Source organism: Pimephales promelas, chromosome 6 (assembly GCF_988280905.1).
Source record: "Pimephales promelas chromosome 6, fPimPro1.hap1.1, whole genome shotgun sequence".
Lineage (NCBI taxonomy): Eukaryota > Metazoa > Chordata > Actinopteri > Cypriniformes > Leuciscidae > Pimephales > Pimephales promelas.
In genome coordinates this window covers 29,938,939-29,955,793 of record NC_142774.1, presented here as the reverse complement: position 1 = coordinate 29,955,793, position 16,855 = coordinate 29,938,939, and the positions used below count along the sequence as shown (strand labels likewise).

General features: G+C 36.2%; 1 protein-coding gene across 4 annotated transcripts in view; it reads left to right on the top strand.

Annotated features, from left to right (window-relative positions):
- Positions 1–16,855, top strand: part of fnip2 (folliculin interacting protein 2) — a 26,003-nt gene extending 9,148 nt beyond the window's left edge. For 3 of the 4 annotated variants that reach the window (XM_039692348.2, XM_039692357.2, XM_039692370.2), the window contains exons 3-18: positions 1,560–1,652; positions 1,781–1,881; positions 1,974–2,048; positions 2,130–2,182; positions 3,597–3,659; positions 4,280–4,351; positions 5,844–5,979; positions 6,073–6,274; positions 7,097–7,185; positions 7,530–7,676; positions 7,940–8,109; positions 9,970–10,708; positions 12,755–12,911; positions 14,130–14,330; positions 14,792–14,907; positions 15,323–16,855. In XM_039692348.2, the coding sequence (XP_039548282.2) occupies positions 1,560–1,652; positions 1,781–1,881; positions 1,974–2,048; positions 2,130–2,182; positions 3,597–3,659; positions 4,280–4,351; positions 5,844–5,979; positions 6,073–6,274; positions 7,097–7,185; positions 7,530–7,676; positions 7,940–8,109; positions 9,970–10,708; positions 12,755–12,911; positions 14,130–14,330; positions 14,792–14,907; positions 15,323–15,401 (2,493 nt within the window). In that variant the 3' untranslated portion in view covers positions 15,402–16,855. The remainder of the gene's footprint in view (positions 1–1,559; positions 1,653–1,780; positions 1,882–1,973; positions 2,049–2,129; positions 2,183–3,596; positions 3,660–4,279; positions 4,352–5,843; positions 5,980–6,072; positions 6,275–7,096; positions 7,186–7,529; positions 7,677–7,939; positions 8,110–9,969; positions 10,709–12,754; positions 12,912–14,129; positions 14,331–14,791; positions 14,908–15,322) is intronic. The other variant, XM_089132367.1, reaches the window with a different exon arrangement.

Here is a 16,855-nt window from a genome sequence, read left to right as displayed (position 1 = left end):
CTGGTGAATAGGGCTGCACTTTAGCGTAATTATTTAATATCGCAAATGTCGAAATATTACCTTTCAAGGAATGTGTAGTGTGTCTGTGTAAATAATGTAATTTTTTTTCTGCAAAGTCGTGCAGCCAAAAGTGCATAATACATTACGTTATTGCCTCTCATATGAAACAATCGACTCTGAACAACCATGAACAACATCTACAATGTGCAATGTATATTATGAGAAAATTATAGCATTTTTTTACTTTTGACACATGTAAACCTGTTGTAGGAGGCCTCCAAAACAAAATTAAGTTGTGGGAAAAAAAAATACTTTTTTACATATGATTTGACAGTTTATTTTATTACATTTAAAAAAATCAACAAGGTGCACATCATACCTGTCACCCACACCGGTAACAATTTATTTAAAGGGGTGTGCATAAGACTGACATGACACTGTCATAAACATGACATAACACCTGTCATGAACATGAAGGAGTCTTTATGAATGTTTATGACTGTTGTCATTAAGTGTCATTCTGTAAATTATGACACTTTTAATGCAAAGTTGACATTGTTTAAAATGTCTTTGTTATGACAACTTGACATTAACAAAGACAGAAATGAAAGAAAACATAACCTGTCAACCTGACATCTTTATAACTAGTCCAACGTGTTCCACTTTACTTGAGGTAAGGGAAAATATTAATGACACTGTTGTTAAAGCATTTGACAGTGTAATAACCCTTAATGACATCTTTATAACTAGTACAACGTGTTCCACTTTACTTGAGGACAAGTAAAATATTCATGTCACAGTTATAATGGTGTCATGACGGCCAAAGTCAAAACCAACCATATGACAGGGTAATGTTAACACAAAGCTAAATAACTTCTTTAAGTTTGATAATTAGACCTGTTATGACATATTTGTGACAGGTTATGATTTCTTTTTTTTGTCAAGTTGTCATAACAAAGACATTTTAAAACAATGTCAACTTTGCATTAAAATTGCCATAATTTACCGAATGACACATAATGACAACAGTCATAAACATTCATAAAGACTCCTTCATGTTTATGATAGGTGCTATGTCATGTTTATGACAGTTTCATGTCAGTCTTATGCACACCCCTTCAAATAAAGTGTTACCGAAACGGTTATACCAATGTCGTATGCAACTTTAGAGACGGTCCCTAAATTTGTGAATCTCGAACGTCCAATGTCAAGCCAACTTTTATGTCAGTATTTCCTTGGGAAACGCTTAGCATGAAACTTACATTCAGATTCTGAGTCTATCTGCTTGCCTGTTTAGTCTATATAGTATAGCCTACATCCCCAATAAGGTGCGAGATTCATTACTCTATTCTTCGAGAAATAGAAAGTTTTCTTTTCTGGTGATAAGATTTATAAATGGATTGTTTAGCAACAATGTTTTACTGTTTACTTTTACGGTCACTTTTAATCAATTTAATGCATCCTTGCTGAACAAAAGTATTAATATCCCCTTGATTCTGTGATGTCCTTAAAGACTGAGACACAGTGTGATGTGGCCGATTGTTTCGTACATCTTACAGACTGCTGATGGAAACAAAACTCCCCCCAATCGGAGTGATGCTTGCCATATCGGAGGCCAAGGAAATGAGAAAGACAAGCCTCCTACATATCAGGTTTGTACAGAAAAATATTCATGCTCAGGCATTAAGTCCATTAGTCAAAATTCCAACATAAACTGTGTTTATGGCTACATAGATTACACTATCACATTTGACTTATGTATGTATGTATGTTCACGCAGTATACCAGACCAGCTTCAGACGTGAATATGCTTGGAGAAATGATGTTTGGCTCAGTTTCCATGAGCTATAAGGGTTCAACTCTTAAAATTCACCACATTCGGTGAGTATTTTATGTAAATGTCATATATTTCACAGGAATTAGGGTCTTAGTGGTGTGTATGCGATAACACTGTAATATTGTGTATGTGACAGGTCTCCACCACAGCTGATGGTCAGTAAGGTTTTTTCTACCCGGTTTGGAAGCAGCACCTCTGGAAGTACAAATACGTACGTCTCTTTCCTCTCACCTGTAATCTGCTGCTACAAGACTCTGTTCTCGATCACTCATTGTCTCTTTGTTTTTTGAAGGCTGCAAGACAGTTTTGAGTCAATGAGCCAAACTTTTCACACCAGCAGCATAGGTAAGATAAGTACAAACGTTTCTTTGTTTGTTAATTTGTCACAATCTGTTCCAAAACCTAGTGAGCTACCGAGTGCCTACGTAGGCAGCAATTTATAGGTTCACTCTTGTCACAAAGGCAGTTCCAAAAGGTTGGTATCTTATTTATGCTGTTTCCCAAGTTTTAAAGCAGCATTCCATGTACCTTTCACAAAGAACAGTCCCAGAATACATTGCAGCAAAAAAAAAAACAACAACCAGGATGACAGATGAAAGAGAAATGTTGACATCGTATCATTTTATTTGATTCAGTTCTGAAATATAATTATTGAAAATATCTATAAAGGGTTAGTTCACCCAAAAATGAAAATTATGTCATTAATGACTCACCCTCATGATGTTCCAAGCCTGTAAACTTGAAACAAAATTTAAGATTTTTAAGATTAAATCCGAGAGCTTTCGGTCCGTCCATTAATGTATGTACAATATACTGTCCTTGTCCAGAAAGGAAATAAAGTAGTCCATCAAAGTAGTCCATGTGACATCAGTGGGTTAGTTAGAATGTTTTGAAGCACCGAAAATACATTTTGGTCCAAAAATAACAAAAACTTCGACTTTATTCAGCATTTATTCTTCCGGTTCTGTTGTCGAGCCGCGTTCTAATTATATATATACTGTATATACACACGTACAGAATATGAAGAGTTCAGATGCAAAAGCCTCTAAATGCCATTTGAAATTTTCTTATTTAATGATGATTTTTATCAAACTTGTATAAGTTCAGTAATTTCACTTAAATAACAATAAATAGGTAATTATCATTGCCATTTAAGTGAAATCACTGAACTTAAATATACAAGCTTGATAAAAATGATCATTCTAGAAGAAAATTTCAAATGGCACTTAGAGGCTTTTGCATCTGAACTCTTCATATATATATATATATATATATATATAGAGCCTCATGGGTAATATCGTTTTTAACCATGGATTCAGCTCTTAATCATGATAAGAGCATATACCCGTACATATACATGTACAATAGGTCTGTTTAAAGGTTTATAAATTGTTAAAAATCAATTTCCCTATGGAGAAAATAAAAGTTTTTACTTCCTGAACACTATTTCTATTTTTTTTATTTTTATTTTTTTTTACAGGGTTCATCTTTTTTTTTTTTTATTTTTTTTTTTTATTTAACAGTCAGACATACATACAAACAAACCAACATAATGCAGTAGTGAGCAATCTTGTAAATCCATAATTCCACTATTTCTATTTGATTGGGGATGTTAAGATCAGCTGTATACCGGTATGTAGACAGCATGACAGCTCATGGTTTCGGAAAAGCAATTTCATCTGTTTATTTTCTTAACTCTTCCTCTGATTTTCACCCAAACATACCGTTTCTCAACATGGCCATATGCCACTCTTTTTAGGAGTTTGCCGTGTACCTAGCGCTCCTCTGCTCCGCCTGGCTCGGAGCGCATCTTTCTTTGCAGGTTTGTGTGGAATGCTGAAGCAGCGTGAGCATGTGTTGATCTCACATGCACAAACACTTTAGCTATGTTTCATTTTCTACTGTGTGTCCTCTCTGACTATTCATCCTTTGATTGATTTAGGCCCCCTCACATAATGCACTTCCTCTGCCTTTGAACCTGTGTGACACCTGGTATTAACATATTTGGGTGATACAATCACAACAGTGGAGACAGAATGCTATTTACACCTGACGATGATAATAATATACATCGCATATAACCATAATGTGGTTTGTGATCGGCTCTCAAATATTTTTCACTGTTTACATCTCTATACAGCTGTACACTTTTGATTGGATCACTGAAATAGATGTAAATACCAAGTGTGAACAGAGTTATTGTGGGTCAGCAGTGTTGTTACAAATAAGACTGCAAGGTTTCTAGATTACAGACTTTATCTTCACACTTTCAGATCGGGTTCAGAATCAGATTGTGTGTGTGTGTGCAAGGGGGAGTCTAACCTGCATGCTCTTTTGAAAAGTGCTTGGGAATCCAAAACCTCCACCAAATCACCCACAATGTGAAGCAATGCGGACACGCTTTACATTCTCGCTGAATGTGTAATGACTCTCTTTTTCCAGCCCACAGTAATCCAGTGGACATGCCTAGCAGAGGACACAGTGAGGATGGAGACAGTGGCATTGCTCGATCAGGTATGCACACATTTATGAAGTCAGAACATCATTAATGCATTCTTGAATTGACCAAAGCATTGATACTGTATCATACCAGTTATCGGCCGATGTTATATGTAGACATGTATATCTTTTTATATATTCTTGTCAGTTGATAGTGGATATTTAATGGTGCATGCTCATTTTCTCTACTTTTACATTGATTATATTTTAAGATTTTTTTTAATAATATTAATATAATGTTGTGAATTATTTAATAAACTAGGAATTACAAATTCTAGTTAAGCTAAATGTAATCCTTACCCAGTTTCAAAATGAATATACTTTACATTATAATGTTGTGCTGTCTACATTTGTGTGTAGCATTTAAAATGTTTTAGTTTTTAGTGTTTTACTTATTTAGACAAAAATAGCACAATAGTTAATATTTGCCATTTATCAAAATCAAGTTGTGATCAGTTATCTGCCATGACATGAAATACATTTCTGTGGCTTGAAGAAATTAAGTAATTTACATTTTATTTGCTAGCAGTAAAGTTGATATGAAACGGAAGTTGTGACTGTCTTTTAAACCTTTCTATCTTGTTTTCATTATGCATTTTCTTTCCATATTGTATGTCCGAGTTTGACGGCTTCTTGAACAAGAAAAAATGTATGGTATACTTAATTTTGTCCATCACGAATTTATTGGATAGCTGTGATCTCATGTAAGTGACTGGTCATCCCGCCCTCATGTCAGTAAACACGTCATCAGAGAAGAGAAGAGATGTCGCTGCTAAAGGGAGGGAAAGTTATTTTAATTATAGGTTATGAGGGAATTAAAAATAAATAATGATGTACACGGATGGTCCGTGTATTTTTTGGTCATTTGATTTCCTGTTTCGAATCGAATAACAAGAAATGAAAACCAGCTCGTTTTTCTGTTTAGTTTAAAAAACGAAAAATTGGATTGGATTCATCTGAGGTTTACTAATCGGTTTATGAGTTCGATATTTCATTTGCACACATGGGCGGCGCTGAAATGCCCCTTTCATCTGATTGGTCAAACCCTTAAGTGCAAGCTTTTCTTTCTGTCAGGAATGCAGTACTGACAAATGCACTTTAATAAAATAATGTCTGAAACAACCACTCACTGTTAACTACGAACAATATTTGAAGCCGAAATATGTTGCTGGTCACGTAACTCGTGCTGCTGCGACTTGCAAGCTACCCCATTAATGTGAACCACAGTTGGCCTACATATGACAGATTATTTTAGCATGATGTATTTCCCATTGATAAATACAGTGCAAATAGTTCCGTCTCTTTAGATAAAAGGGAAGTGGAAATAAAAAGAGACTGAACATTACCATGATAAAATATGTCCGTAACATTAGATGTTCGTATATGACCTACCCACAACAGTTACTTTAGAGTTAGACTCATATTACACAGATGAAAACTTGGCCGATATTTGTCTTACTTGCTGATTTACAGACGAATGTAATAATATAAACGTCCCTTTTTGCAGCATCTCTAAGCAGTTTGTTGGCCACTCCCCTCCCCTCACCTGGCTCCTCCTTCAGCAGTGGCTGTGCCAGCAGTTACCAGAGGCGATGGCTCCGTAGCCAGGCCACCAGTCTTCAACATGGCCCCATGCCTCGCTGGTAAGTGTGAATCAATTTATGTGCCACAAGTGAGATATCAGAAGTGACAGTGGGCAGATAAGTTGGATGTATTTGTGTATGTCTGTTCATCAGGAGCACTGAAGAAATGTTCAACCTGTCTGATGAGAGCTGCAGCTCCAACCCCGCGGTGATCCGGAGGAAGAAGATTGCCATCAGCATCATTATAAGCCTGCCAGAGAGAGAGGAGGAAAACCACAATTTTCAGGAGTTTTTCTTCTCCCACTTTCCTCTGTTTGAGTCTCACATGAACAAACTCAAGACTGCCATCGAGAGGGTAAGTGTGATAGCGCAGGCAAGTTATTTGTTGTCATAGTAACTAATTTTAGACATATGTTAATGATAAGATATGATCATAAACAGTTATTATCAGATTATTATATATTATTTAAAATGTCTGTTTAAATTAATTTTTTTTTTTGAAAAACATTACAGAGACAGCAAACAGGGCAAAAGGACAAATAATCTTATTTTACTGGTCAAAGAAAACAACCAACAAGGCTGATACTGTTTTATTATGCCAGTTTTTACAGTTTTGATCGGTGGGTCAGAATGTCAGAATATATTCTGAATAGGATTGTGAATAATTTAACCGCAAGGTGCCTAGTTTTATTGCTTACTGATATTTATTTTATCAAAAAAAAAAAACTAATATTGTGAAATATTTTTACTATTTAAAATAAATGTTATATTGAAATGCAATTCCTCCGCTTTGGTCAAGCTGTAGGCTTTTCAGCAGGCATTACTTCAGTCTTGCAGTGGGGAAATTTTTTTTATATTTATTTGGAATAGAATTTTCTTTAAAGGGATCCGACTATGCTTTTTCACTTTTTCAACTTTAATTAGTGTGTAATGTTTCTGTTTGAGCATAAACATGATCTGCAAGATTACAAAGCTGAAAGTCCACTACAAAGGGAGATATTTGAATCCAAGACTTATTTGGACTACAACACATTTTTTTTCCAGATTCATCCTTGCTGTTAAAAGTATATATATACATGTATATATATTTTTAAATCTTGTATATACTGTAGTATTTCTATTTGTTTAATATTTAAACTTTACCTCAAAGTTTAAACTGTGTGTGATTGTTTTTCAGGCAATGATTCTGTGCAGAAGGATAGCTGAGTCCAGTCAGCGAGTGCAGGTCTATCTGTGTCGAGTGATGGAAGCACTGGGAGAATTCAGGTGAAAGTGAGAGAGATGTGGTGCACTGCTGATATCATCACACTTCTTACAGTATATTTTTGGCATTAAATTCTTCATGTACAGTTCATGTACAATGTACTATTTTTGTAACAGTGAATAAAATGACTCAATTAATTCAGCAAGGCCATGATCATAGCACTGGAAGTAAATATTTACAGTAATGTTTTTATGTATTTTCAAACGCCTTGTGTTTGGCTCTAAAATTTCAGAACAAATATGAATCTTCATGCCAACTTAGTGCAGAGGATATTGTTACAGAAGCCCTCAAGTCAATTTCAACATTGATTTGGGTTAGTCTCATCTGGTTCTCTATTGGTTTGTAGGATGACGGTGTGGAACCTGTACATGGCTCCCCGCATCAGCGAGCCAGTCTGGCTTTCCATGATATCCCAAAGTACAGAGCGAAACCTACTGTGCCATCGCTTTCTGAAGGAGATGAGTTTTCTGATGGAGCACGGAGCCAAGAGCCAGTCAGTGGTCTTTAACCTTTCTACTAAACATATTACTTCAAATCTTTAACCTTGTTCTTTTACTAGTACTGTGTAATCAAAGGGATATTTGGAAAAATCAATTATTTGTTTCCATCATCGTCTCTGATCCTAAGCGTGTCAGGAAACACAATTGGCAAGGTGTGTCTGTGTGGCAGTCGGTCATGAGTGATTTCCTCTTGATTGGCTTATTGTGTTGAGTTCTGGTGGGAACTTTGTGAACTATTCCTTTCATTTTTGTCTAGGTTTCTCTCAGCTCTCCTCACTGCTGTTCTTACCCGTCACTTAGCCTGGGTTCCCACGGTGATGCCCAGCAGCTTGCCGCCAATCACACCTGCCTGCCAGAAACCTGCCTCACAGACAGTGGATCTGTTGGCAAAATCTCACCCATACAACCCACTGTGGGCTCAATTAGGTAAAAAGAAATGCACACAAGACTAAATATTTAAATATATAGTATATTATACTATACTATAAATGTATAAATATATACTCATACAAACATTCATACAAGATTCATGCAGAAATGTTGAGTCTACTGCTCTCTGGACATCACATTAATAGTTTTGAAAATGTTCAAAAATCATGCGCAATTAATTTATTATTATTTTATTAATCTTATATGTATATCATTCACAACATAGTTATTTTAAACCTAAAACGTATTCTGGACAAATGTGGGCAAAATAGTTTTGATTTATTTTTTAAAAAATACTTCCCTTGATCCGAGTGGTACAAGACTTGGCTACTTTTCCTAAATTTGCCTTCTGAACACACACAATATTTTTTTTTGACTCAATTCTACAATGTTAAGTGGGTGAAAAAAACTCCTTAATCTTGTATTTGGGTCAAAAATGGGCACCCATAGAAATATATGGGAAAAACTGTAATTTAGAGCATTCTAAAATAAGCCAAAATAAGACACCAGATGACAGGAAAGTCACTTCATCTTTAGGTTTTAGCTCTAAGAACTTACTGGAATGACATTTTAATGTAGTTAAAAAAATATATAAAAAAATAAATCATAAAAATAAGCATAATTTACATGGTACTTTTTGAAGTAAATAAATTCAATAATACCCCCAAAATAAAAAAAAAACACCATAAATGGATAGACAAAACTTTATCGAAGACAGTGATATAACATTTATAATAAATAAAAATTAAGATCACACCTGAGTCCTCTGTGCCCACATTTGTCCACAATAACAGGATTAAGGGCTATAAAGTGAATACGGTTTGAGGGCCAACTAGAGTTTCAGCAAATAAATTGTTTTATTAATTAAAGAGAACCTATTGTTTTTTTTTTTGTTTTTTGTTTTTTTGAATTTCAACTTTATTTAGTGTGTAATGTTGCTGTTGGAGTATGAAAAAGTTGCAAAGCACAAAGTCTTTCCAAAAAGAGTTATTCTTTAGTTATTCTTTTTTTCTGAACTCTCTGAAACCACTCGATTTTAGTCTTGAGTTTCTTCTTTTGAAGATTGCTCATTTAAATAATTCCTGCCTAAGGCATACGCAAAATAAAGAGGTGATTCCTGGTTGAGTTGCATAGTGTTTTGAAACTCGCGGTTATGGTAATATTATAAATTGGTAAATATGGTATAAATATAATATGGTAAATATAATATTGTTCACATTAAATGAAGCATAAATGTGGCAGCAGTGCAAAAACAGATTTATAAAATTCTGATTAGATGAGCCAAGTTTGAAGCGATTTTAATTTACATCCTTCTCTGCAAATCAGTTAAATTCTGTATAATTTGATATAATTCTATATAAACAATATTGTACATACTTTATGATTCTTATACATCATTAAAACAATTTTTATGTACAGAGTCATATACTTAAATGTGTTAAATATTCATTTTTACTATTAAATACTATTACTACTAAATATTCGCTTTAACATAGGAGAGACAATGAATCATTTAGCAGAGCTATAGTTTCTTTCTTTGTTGAGGTTCATTTATTTATTATTGTATTTTTTTTTTCTTTTAGTATATATATTTTTTTTCCCCCACAAAAAATTAGCTTGAGATCAAACAATAATTCAATCCAATAATTCCCTGAAGACTGGTCTTGTATTCTTATTATCATGGTAATTTTTTTACTTAAAATAACTTGATTTATTTAAGCTGTCATATACTAAAGAACATGTCGCTGATGTTTGTCTTTTTTTTTAAAGTCACTTTGCTAGTCCTGCATTTGTTTTCATTTGCAACTATAAAGCTGTTTTGTTACTGTATTATATTATTTGTTGTGTGTTGTTTAGGTGATCTGTATGGTGCATTGGGCTCTCCAGTGAGAGTGTGTCGAACGGTGGTCGTGGGACGCAGGAGGGAGCTGGTACAGCGAGTCTTGTATGTTCTGTCCTACTTCATTCGCTGCTCAGACCTGCAGGAACATGTACAACCTCAAGGACAGATGAACGATCCGGCCAATCCCTGCACCTCTCAAACCACTGATCCCACCTCTGGAAGTGAAAGGATCAATGAAAAAACAGACCCCTTAAAGCCCTCTCTTAGTGTTATTGGAACCAGTGAAAAAGCACTGAACTCTGGCTTGGGCGATGCCATTCCAGGCACCTTTGTAGAACAAAACGATGAAACTATTTTGACTGATACTAAATCAACTAATCCATCCCCCAGTATGGAATCGACCACTGTCAGGCCTGAATGTACAGAAATGGGACAGGAATGTTTGGGAGAAGACAGTGACTCTGTTGGGGGTGGATTAGAGCACATTTTGGCCAATCAGAGTCCTCTTCTGCATAGGGTGCAGTTTCACATTGGCAGCCCCAGGGAGGCAGATAATGACGGACAAGCCAGCGGTCTTACTAGGCTGGGGTGTGGGCGGGGATTGGATAGGAAGTTGCATCAAAGGATTTTGAGTGACATACAAAGGAACGAGAGCTCCGATAGTGCTCTGGGTGACAGTGATGATGAGGAAACATCACCGCGAGAACTATTCGTGGCTACTGAACAAAAGGAGTGCGAGTTACCACTGCCAAAGTAAGTGCAAACTAATCTCACTCTCTTAATTTAGAGGGGTCTTGTCATGATGCAAAACATGGCATTTTACCTTTTGACTGTTGTTGTACTGTGAAAACATACCGTAATACTGTAGGTTTTTTGCAAACTTCAGACGGATAAATGCATTTGACGGTTCATATCTACATCTCAGTGTTGCCTATTCAGTGTTCATAAATATGGTCCAACCAAAAAAACTAGTGATATTGCTCTGCATACATCTGAATAATACCAACAAGAATATCAGCATTTTAAACGGATTGATCACCCAAAAATGAAAATTACCCCTTGATTTACTCACCTTTTTTTATGATGGATGGATGCACTTTTTTGGGCTTCAAATCTCATCCTCCATTCACTGTTATTATAAAATAACAGTGAAAAAAGAGCTTGGACATTTTTATATGTATAATATATCTCTTATTGTATTTGTCTGAAAGAAGAAAGTCATAAACACCTAGGATGGCTTGAGGGGGAGTAAATCATGAGGGAATTAAATTTTTTGGGTGAACTATCCCAACTATTCCCTTTAAGTTTATTATTAACAAAGTCATTAGTTCAATATGATCTTAAAGGGTTAGTTCACCCAAAAATGAAAATTAAGTCATTAATTACTCACCCCCATGCTGTACCAACCCCGTAAGACCTTCGTTCATCTTCGGAACACAAATAAAGATATTTTTGATTGAATCTGAGGGCTGGATCACTCTTCCATAGACTGCATAAGGGATTGGCTCTTGACGGCCCATAAAGTCATTAAAGAAAAGGTCTAAATATTCCATGTGCCTACAGCGGCTCAATTATAAGTTTATCAAGCGACGAGAATACTTTTTGTGCGAAAAAAAAAACATAAATAACGACTTTATTCCACTATTCCATTACTTCCTTATGGGCGCATGCGCGAGAACTGAGACGAGGACGTTCTCATTCGTCTACTTCTTGTTACCGGCTGCTGCTCACCGCTTAGGAGTATTACCGCAACCTACCGTATAAGATGATGTGCTGATATAGCTGGAAGCGCAAAACTTTCTGTTTACAAGCAGAGGAAGATGCGCGCTGTACATACGCTTTTCAATTAGCGTATTTTCCGCACTATAAGGTGCACTTAAAAGCCTTTAATCTCCTCAAAAAACGACAGTGTTCCTTATAATCCGGAGCGCCTTATATATGGATCATCATTTTATATGGTAGGTGGCGGTAAAACTCCTAAGCGGTGAGCAGCCGGTAACAACAAGAAGTAGACGAATGAGAACGTCCTCGTCTCAGTTCTCGCGCATGCGCCCATAAGGAAGTAATGGAATAGTGGAATAAAGTCGTTATTTATGTTTTTTTTTCGCACAAAAAGTAGTCTCGTCGCTTGATAAACTTATAATTGAGCCGCTGTAGGCACATGGAATATTTAAACCTTTTCTTTAATGACTTTATGGGCCGTCAAGAGCCAGTCCCCTAGGAAGCCTATGGAAGAGTGATCCAGCTCTCAGATTCAATCAAAAATATCTTTACTTGTGTCCCGAAGATGAACGAAGGTCTTACGGGGTTGGTACAGCATAGGGGTGAGTAATTAATGTCTTAATTTTCATTTTTGGGTGAACTAACCCTTTAATAGTTTGTGTGACACTTTTCTGATCATTTTTGTACTGGACGTGACATGAAGCCCACAGCTTACAAGTGCAGCATAGTGCTGTATCATTTTACATGCATTGGTAGGAGTCTTTGGCAGAAAAAAAGAGAAAGAAAATAGTGTTAAAACCCTGAAGTGTATTTTTACTGTTTCTGACAGAAAGAGCATTTTTAGTGGGAATTATATAAAATCATAACTTTTTTTAAACATGCATTGAAATGTCGAAAAGATTGTTTTATTTGATTTATTTTTAAGTCATATTTTATCTATAATAGTTGTATTAAAAGCAACATGTATTTTTGGCCCACAGCTATCAGTCAAGTTAGATTTTTAGATTTTCGTAGTAAAATGTTTTAGCACATGTGCAAGGCAGGCTGCAATAACCATTTGTGTTTGTTTCTGTATAGTTATCAGGTAGAGAGCCGAGCCAGTGTTAATCATTTTGGGCGTTCTTTGCTGGGTGGTTACTGTCCTCAATACATGCCTGACTTTGCCTTGCATGGCATCAGTTCTGATCTCAGGCTCAAACAGTGCCTTATGGCTGACCTGGAACACACTGTTCTTGTAAGTAGTTACATTTACAGTTATTACTGCATACAGTAAATGTTTCATGTATGTTCACAATCATTCATTTGACAATTTTTGCTCTATCGTTTTATGTCTGTTAGTTTTAATGTTTAGCATGTGTAATTTAGGTTTGGATTTTACCATTGACCAAGCTAATGCCATTTTTAATTTTTGACAGAAATGAAAATAAGGAAAATGACCGATTGTTCAGCTAAAAGTCTTTTGAGAAAAAAAAAGACACAAACATAAGCTTTGAAAGTTGCTTGTAAAACCCTGTTTACACCAAAAACGATAACTGTACAGATAATGATAACTGTGTGATATCTACTGTATATTAGCATCCACACCAGTGGGCGACGACCTGCAGTTTTCTCTCAACAAAACGTTTTGCTGTTTTTATCCTTCATCAGCTGGAAAAAAAACATTCCGAAAGTGATTCCAATGATATCGTTTCTCATTTATTGTTTTAGTTATCTTCCTTGGTGTGAACTGGTTTTTAGTCAGCCTTGTTTTCATCCATGTTAAATTTAAAGGAGCTGTATGTAAGATTGTGGCCAAAACTGGTACTGCAATCACTTTCAAATTACTGTAGAGCGCTGGATCCCCTCCCCCTCCTCATTGACTCAGGGTTGCCAGATAGGCTGCAGGATCCAACATTTTTTTTTATCCGACACGTTTGTATCTGCAGCTGTGGTAACTAGAGCAGAGCTGGCAACCCGAATGCTGCAACACTACTGACTTCGTGATTGGTAGATCGGTGGAGGGTAGAGAATCCAACAAAAACACAACATGACAACATCAACATCAGTTGAGGGCTGCAACTTCACTTTTTAAATGACGATATCCTGGCCCGGACTGTTTTCTTCTTTCGCTAACTTCGGGGTGCAGCGCATAGGGCTCAGTGGCGCTCATCAGCGCCATCTACGGTCGGGGATTTTTTTTAATTTTTTTTTTGCGTGAGAAATTGGATGTGTGGCGTGAGTGCGTGTGAAAACATGCAAAACCGTGTGTCACACTGCGAAAGCGTGAGAGTTGGCAGCTATGCTGTTGTCAGTGATAAAAGTATTTGAAACGAGTTACGAACATGATTTCTTAATTTCAGGGCCATTTTATGATTATTTGAAATAAATTTCTTACATACAGCTCCTTAATATGGCGTGACTAAGGTCTGTACCGTACATTATGAAAAAGTGTGTACCTTTTGTGTGTGTGCAGCATCCGGCGCTGGATGAACCCGTGGCCGAGGCTTTGTGCATTGTGGCAGATACAGACCGACTGAGTGTGCAGGTGATGTCGAGTCAAAGGCGCGTGTGTGAAGGCGGGCGGATGGGCAGGGACGTGATGGTGTCCAACCTCATACACACTCTCATCACATCGGTTCTGCAGCTATATGCGCTCAACATCGCAACCGATTTTGTAAGTCTCCTCAACACACACACACACACACACATATTTACAGTTTATTACCTGCAGTGTTCAGTATGTTTATCCGCGCTACTGTTCAAGTGTTTGGGGTTAGTAGGATTTTTTTTAAAGAAATTAATACTTTTATAACTCCAAAGATGCATTAAATTGATCTTAAGACTTTTTATACTAATTAAAAACAGTTAAATAAATGCTGTTCTTATGAACTTTCTTATCACAAAAATAATTAGCAGCACAAATCAGCATTTTAGAATGATTTCTGAATGATCGTGTGAGGAGTGGCTGCTGATTTTTACTAAATCTGATATATTGATATGATATACATCAGCCTTGGTGAGCATAAGAGAATTCTTTTAAAAAAATATCTTTAAAAAATCTTACAGACCCCAAACTTTTGATCATTAGTGTAGATTCTGATTTTTATGTGTGTGTTTTTGCAAACATCATCTCAGTGCGTGATGCATCTGGAGGACCGGTTACAGGAGGTGTACTTTAAGAGTCGATCCTTAGCAGAATATCTGAGAGGTCAAACCAGGGTCCATGTAAAAGACCTGGGGCTGGCACTGGGGTAAGATCACACTAACCTACTTATTAGGTGTGTTCATGTCATGCTGTAATTACCGTAATTACCACATTTTAACTTGTAAAAAGCGTTCATGTCCTTGTAGAGCTCTGAATATAGGCTTTTGGAGAGCTCCTACATGTTCCATGTGACCGATGTAACACCTGACTGCTGCAGATTAATTTAAGCGTTGATGATTTCCATACAAACACATAATTTCCAGTCCGAGGACGTGAACAGCTCCGAGTAGAATGTCACGTGTTGTCATCTGGAGACTATGGCAATTACGACATGGCTTGAACACAGCAATTGTCACTAATCCTACACTTAAGTCATGCATTATGATTTTCTAAATGCAGACAGTGTGAGAATAAAACAGCATAATGTCAAATGTATGAATGTATTATTATTTTCCCCCCAGAATTGAGTCCAGTGACATTCCATTGCTTGCAGCAGTGGCCAGCACACACTCGCCCTACGTGGCTCAGATCCTCCTTTAAATAGACCAAATTTTACAAAAAGGACCAATCGGAATGTGTTCCTGTTCTGCATGGACCTGTAAGGATCTAAAGATGACCACACCAATCAAGATGCACTGTGCTCGACAACCATTCGGAGCCTACACCCAGCCTTAAAATACCAATCAGAATGCCTTGTTTGTCCAGCTGACAGTCTGTGTACGTACGTACGAGTGTGCATCTGAATAACTATCTATAGACTGAAACGGGCACCACACAGGGTCACTTATTAATGCTCTCCGATTTTTTATCTGGTGTCTTTTATGAAAGGAAAGGAAAGGAAAGGAAGAGCAAGAATATAGACAAGCATCAATACACTTGATCCTTCCGTACTATGATTGCTACCACTACAGTATATCTGAATGCACAAGAGTGTATTTAGGGGTAGTCCTCCCAAAAAGGAAAATTATCATTATTCTCTCACTTTCATATCATGCCAAACCTGTATGCAAGACATTTTAAAGTACAATGGAAGTCCCGGGAACCAAAACTGTTTGGTTATCCATCAATGTTCTTCAAAATAACTTCTTTGTGTTCAGCAGAAGAAAAGAAGTCTTAAAGTCATACATTTTATTTTTTTTATTATTATTATTATCCGTTATCATAGTTTTTTACTCGGTGTGATCTTGCGTTTTGTTTAATCTGCAATTGAACTATTTTCCATAGTCCATATTCTCCAGAAAACTGTGTGTGTGCCTCAATCTTTAAAAGATGAGAGAATGTTTACATAATGGAAAAGTGGGTGTGATGTTAAATTGTGTTAATTATAATTACTGGAGAGTCCACAGATTGTGGATTACAGTATTAATTTGGTGCTACTATTGTGTCAAAGGCTTACTAAAGCACACGTTTACGCTCTGTCCTTGAGAATGCTTTATATTTCTTTCAGTGGTGTTTTGCACTGAATGATATAAATGTCACAGCAATAGAACCCTAATAGTAGTTTGTGACATAAGACATTGAAAAAAAAACCTTTTTTTTAATTGTTGTTTATTGTTCCATTTTAAAGAGCTAGAGAAATATGATTATTTTTTATATTTTCACAAAATACTCTACCTCAAATAAAAGATCTGAATGAATGAGTTTGAACAGTCGGTATCACACATCAAGGATGCAGTGTGCTTTTATCTTCAGTGAGTATACACTTAAACGCTGCATTTTGGATTAAAACATTACATGTGCAAACGTCTTTAGTGAATATCTGTACTGAAAGGAAATGTAAATTTGTCTTGCTTTGTTTACAATAGTGTTGGTGAGGTTGGGACTTTGGACACTAAGGTTTTGCTATACTTTCAGTAGTCTCGTTTTACTTTTGGTCTGTTCCCTGCATGGCGTTTATACTCCAGGTTGAATGTGGTTGAGTATTTTGTCTGTGACAATATGGTGTTGCTAAGAACTGAATTAGTGAATAAACAAATTGCCAGAAATTGAACAAC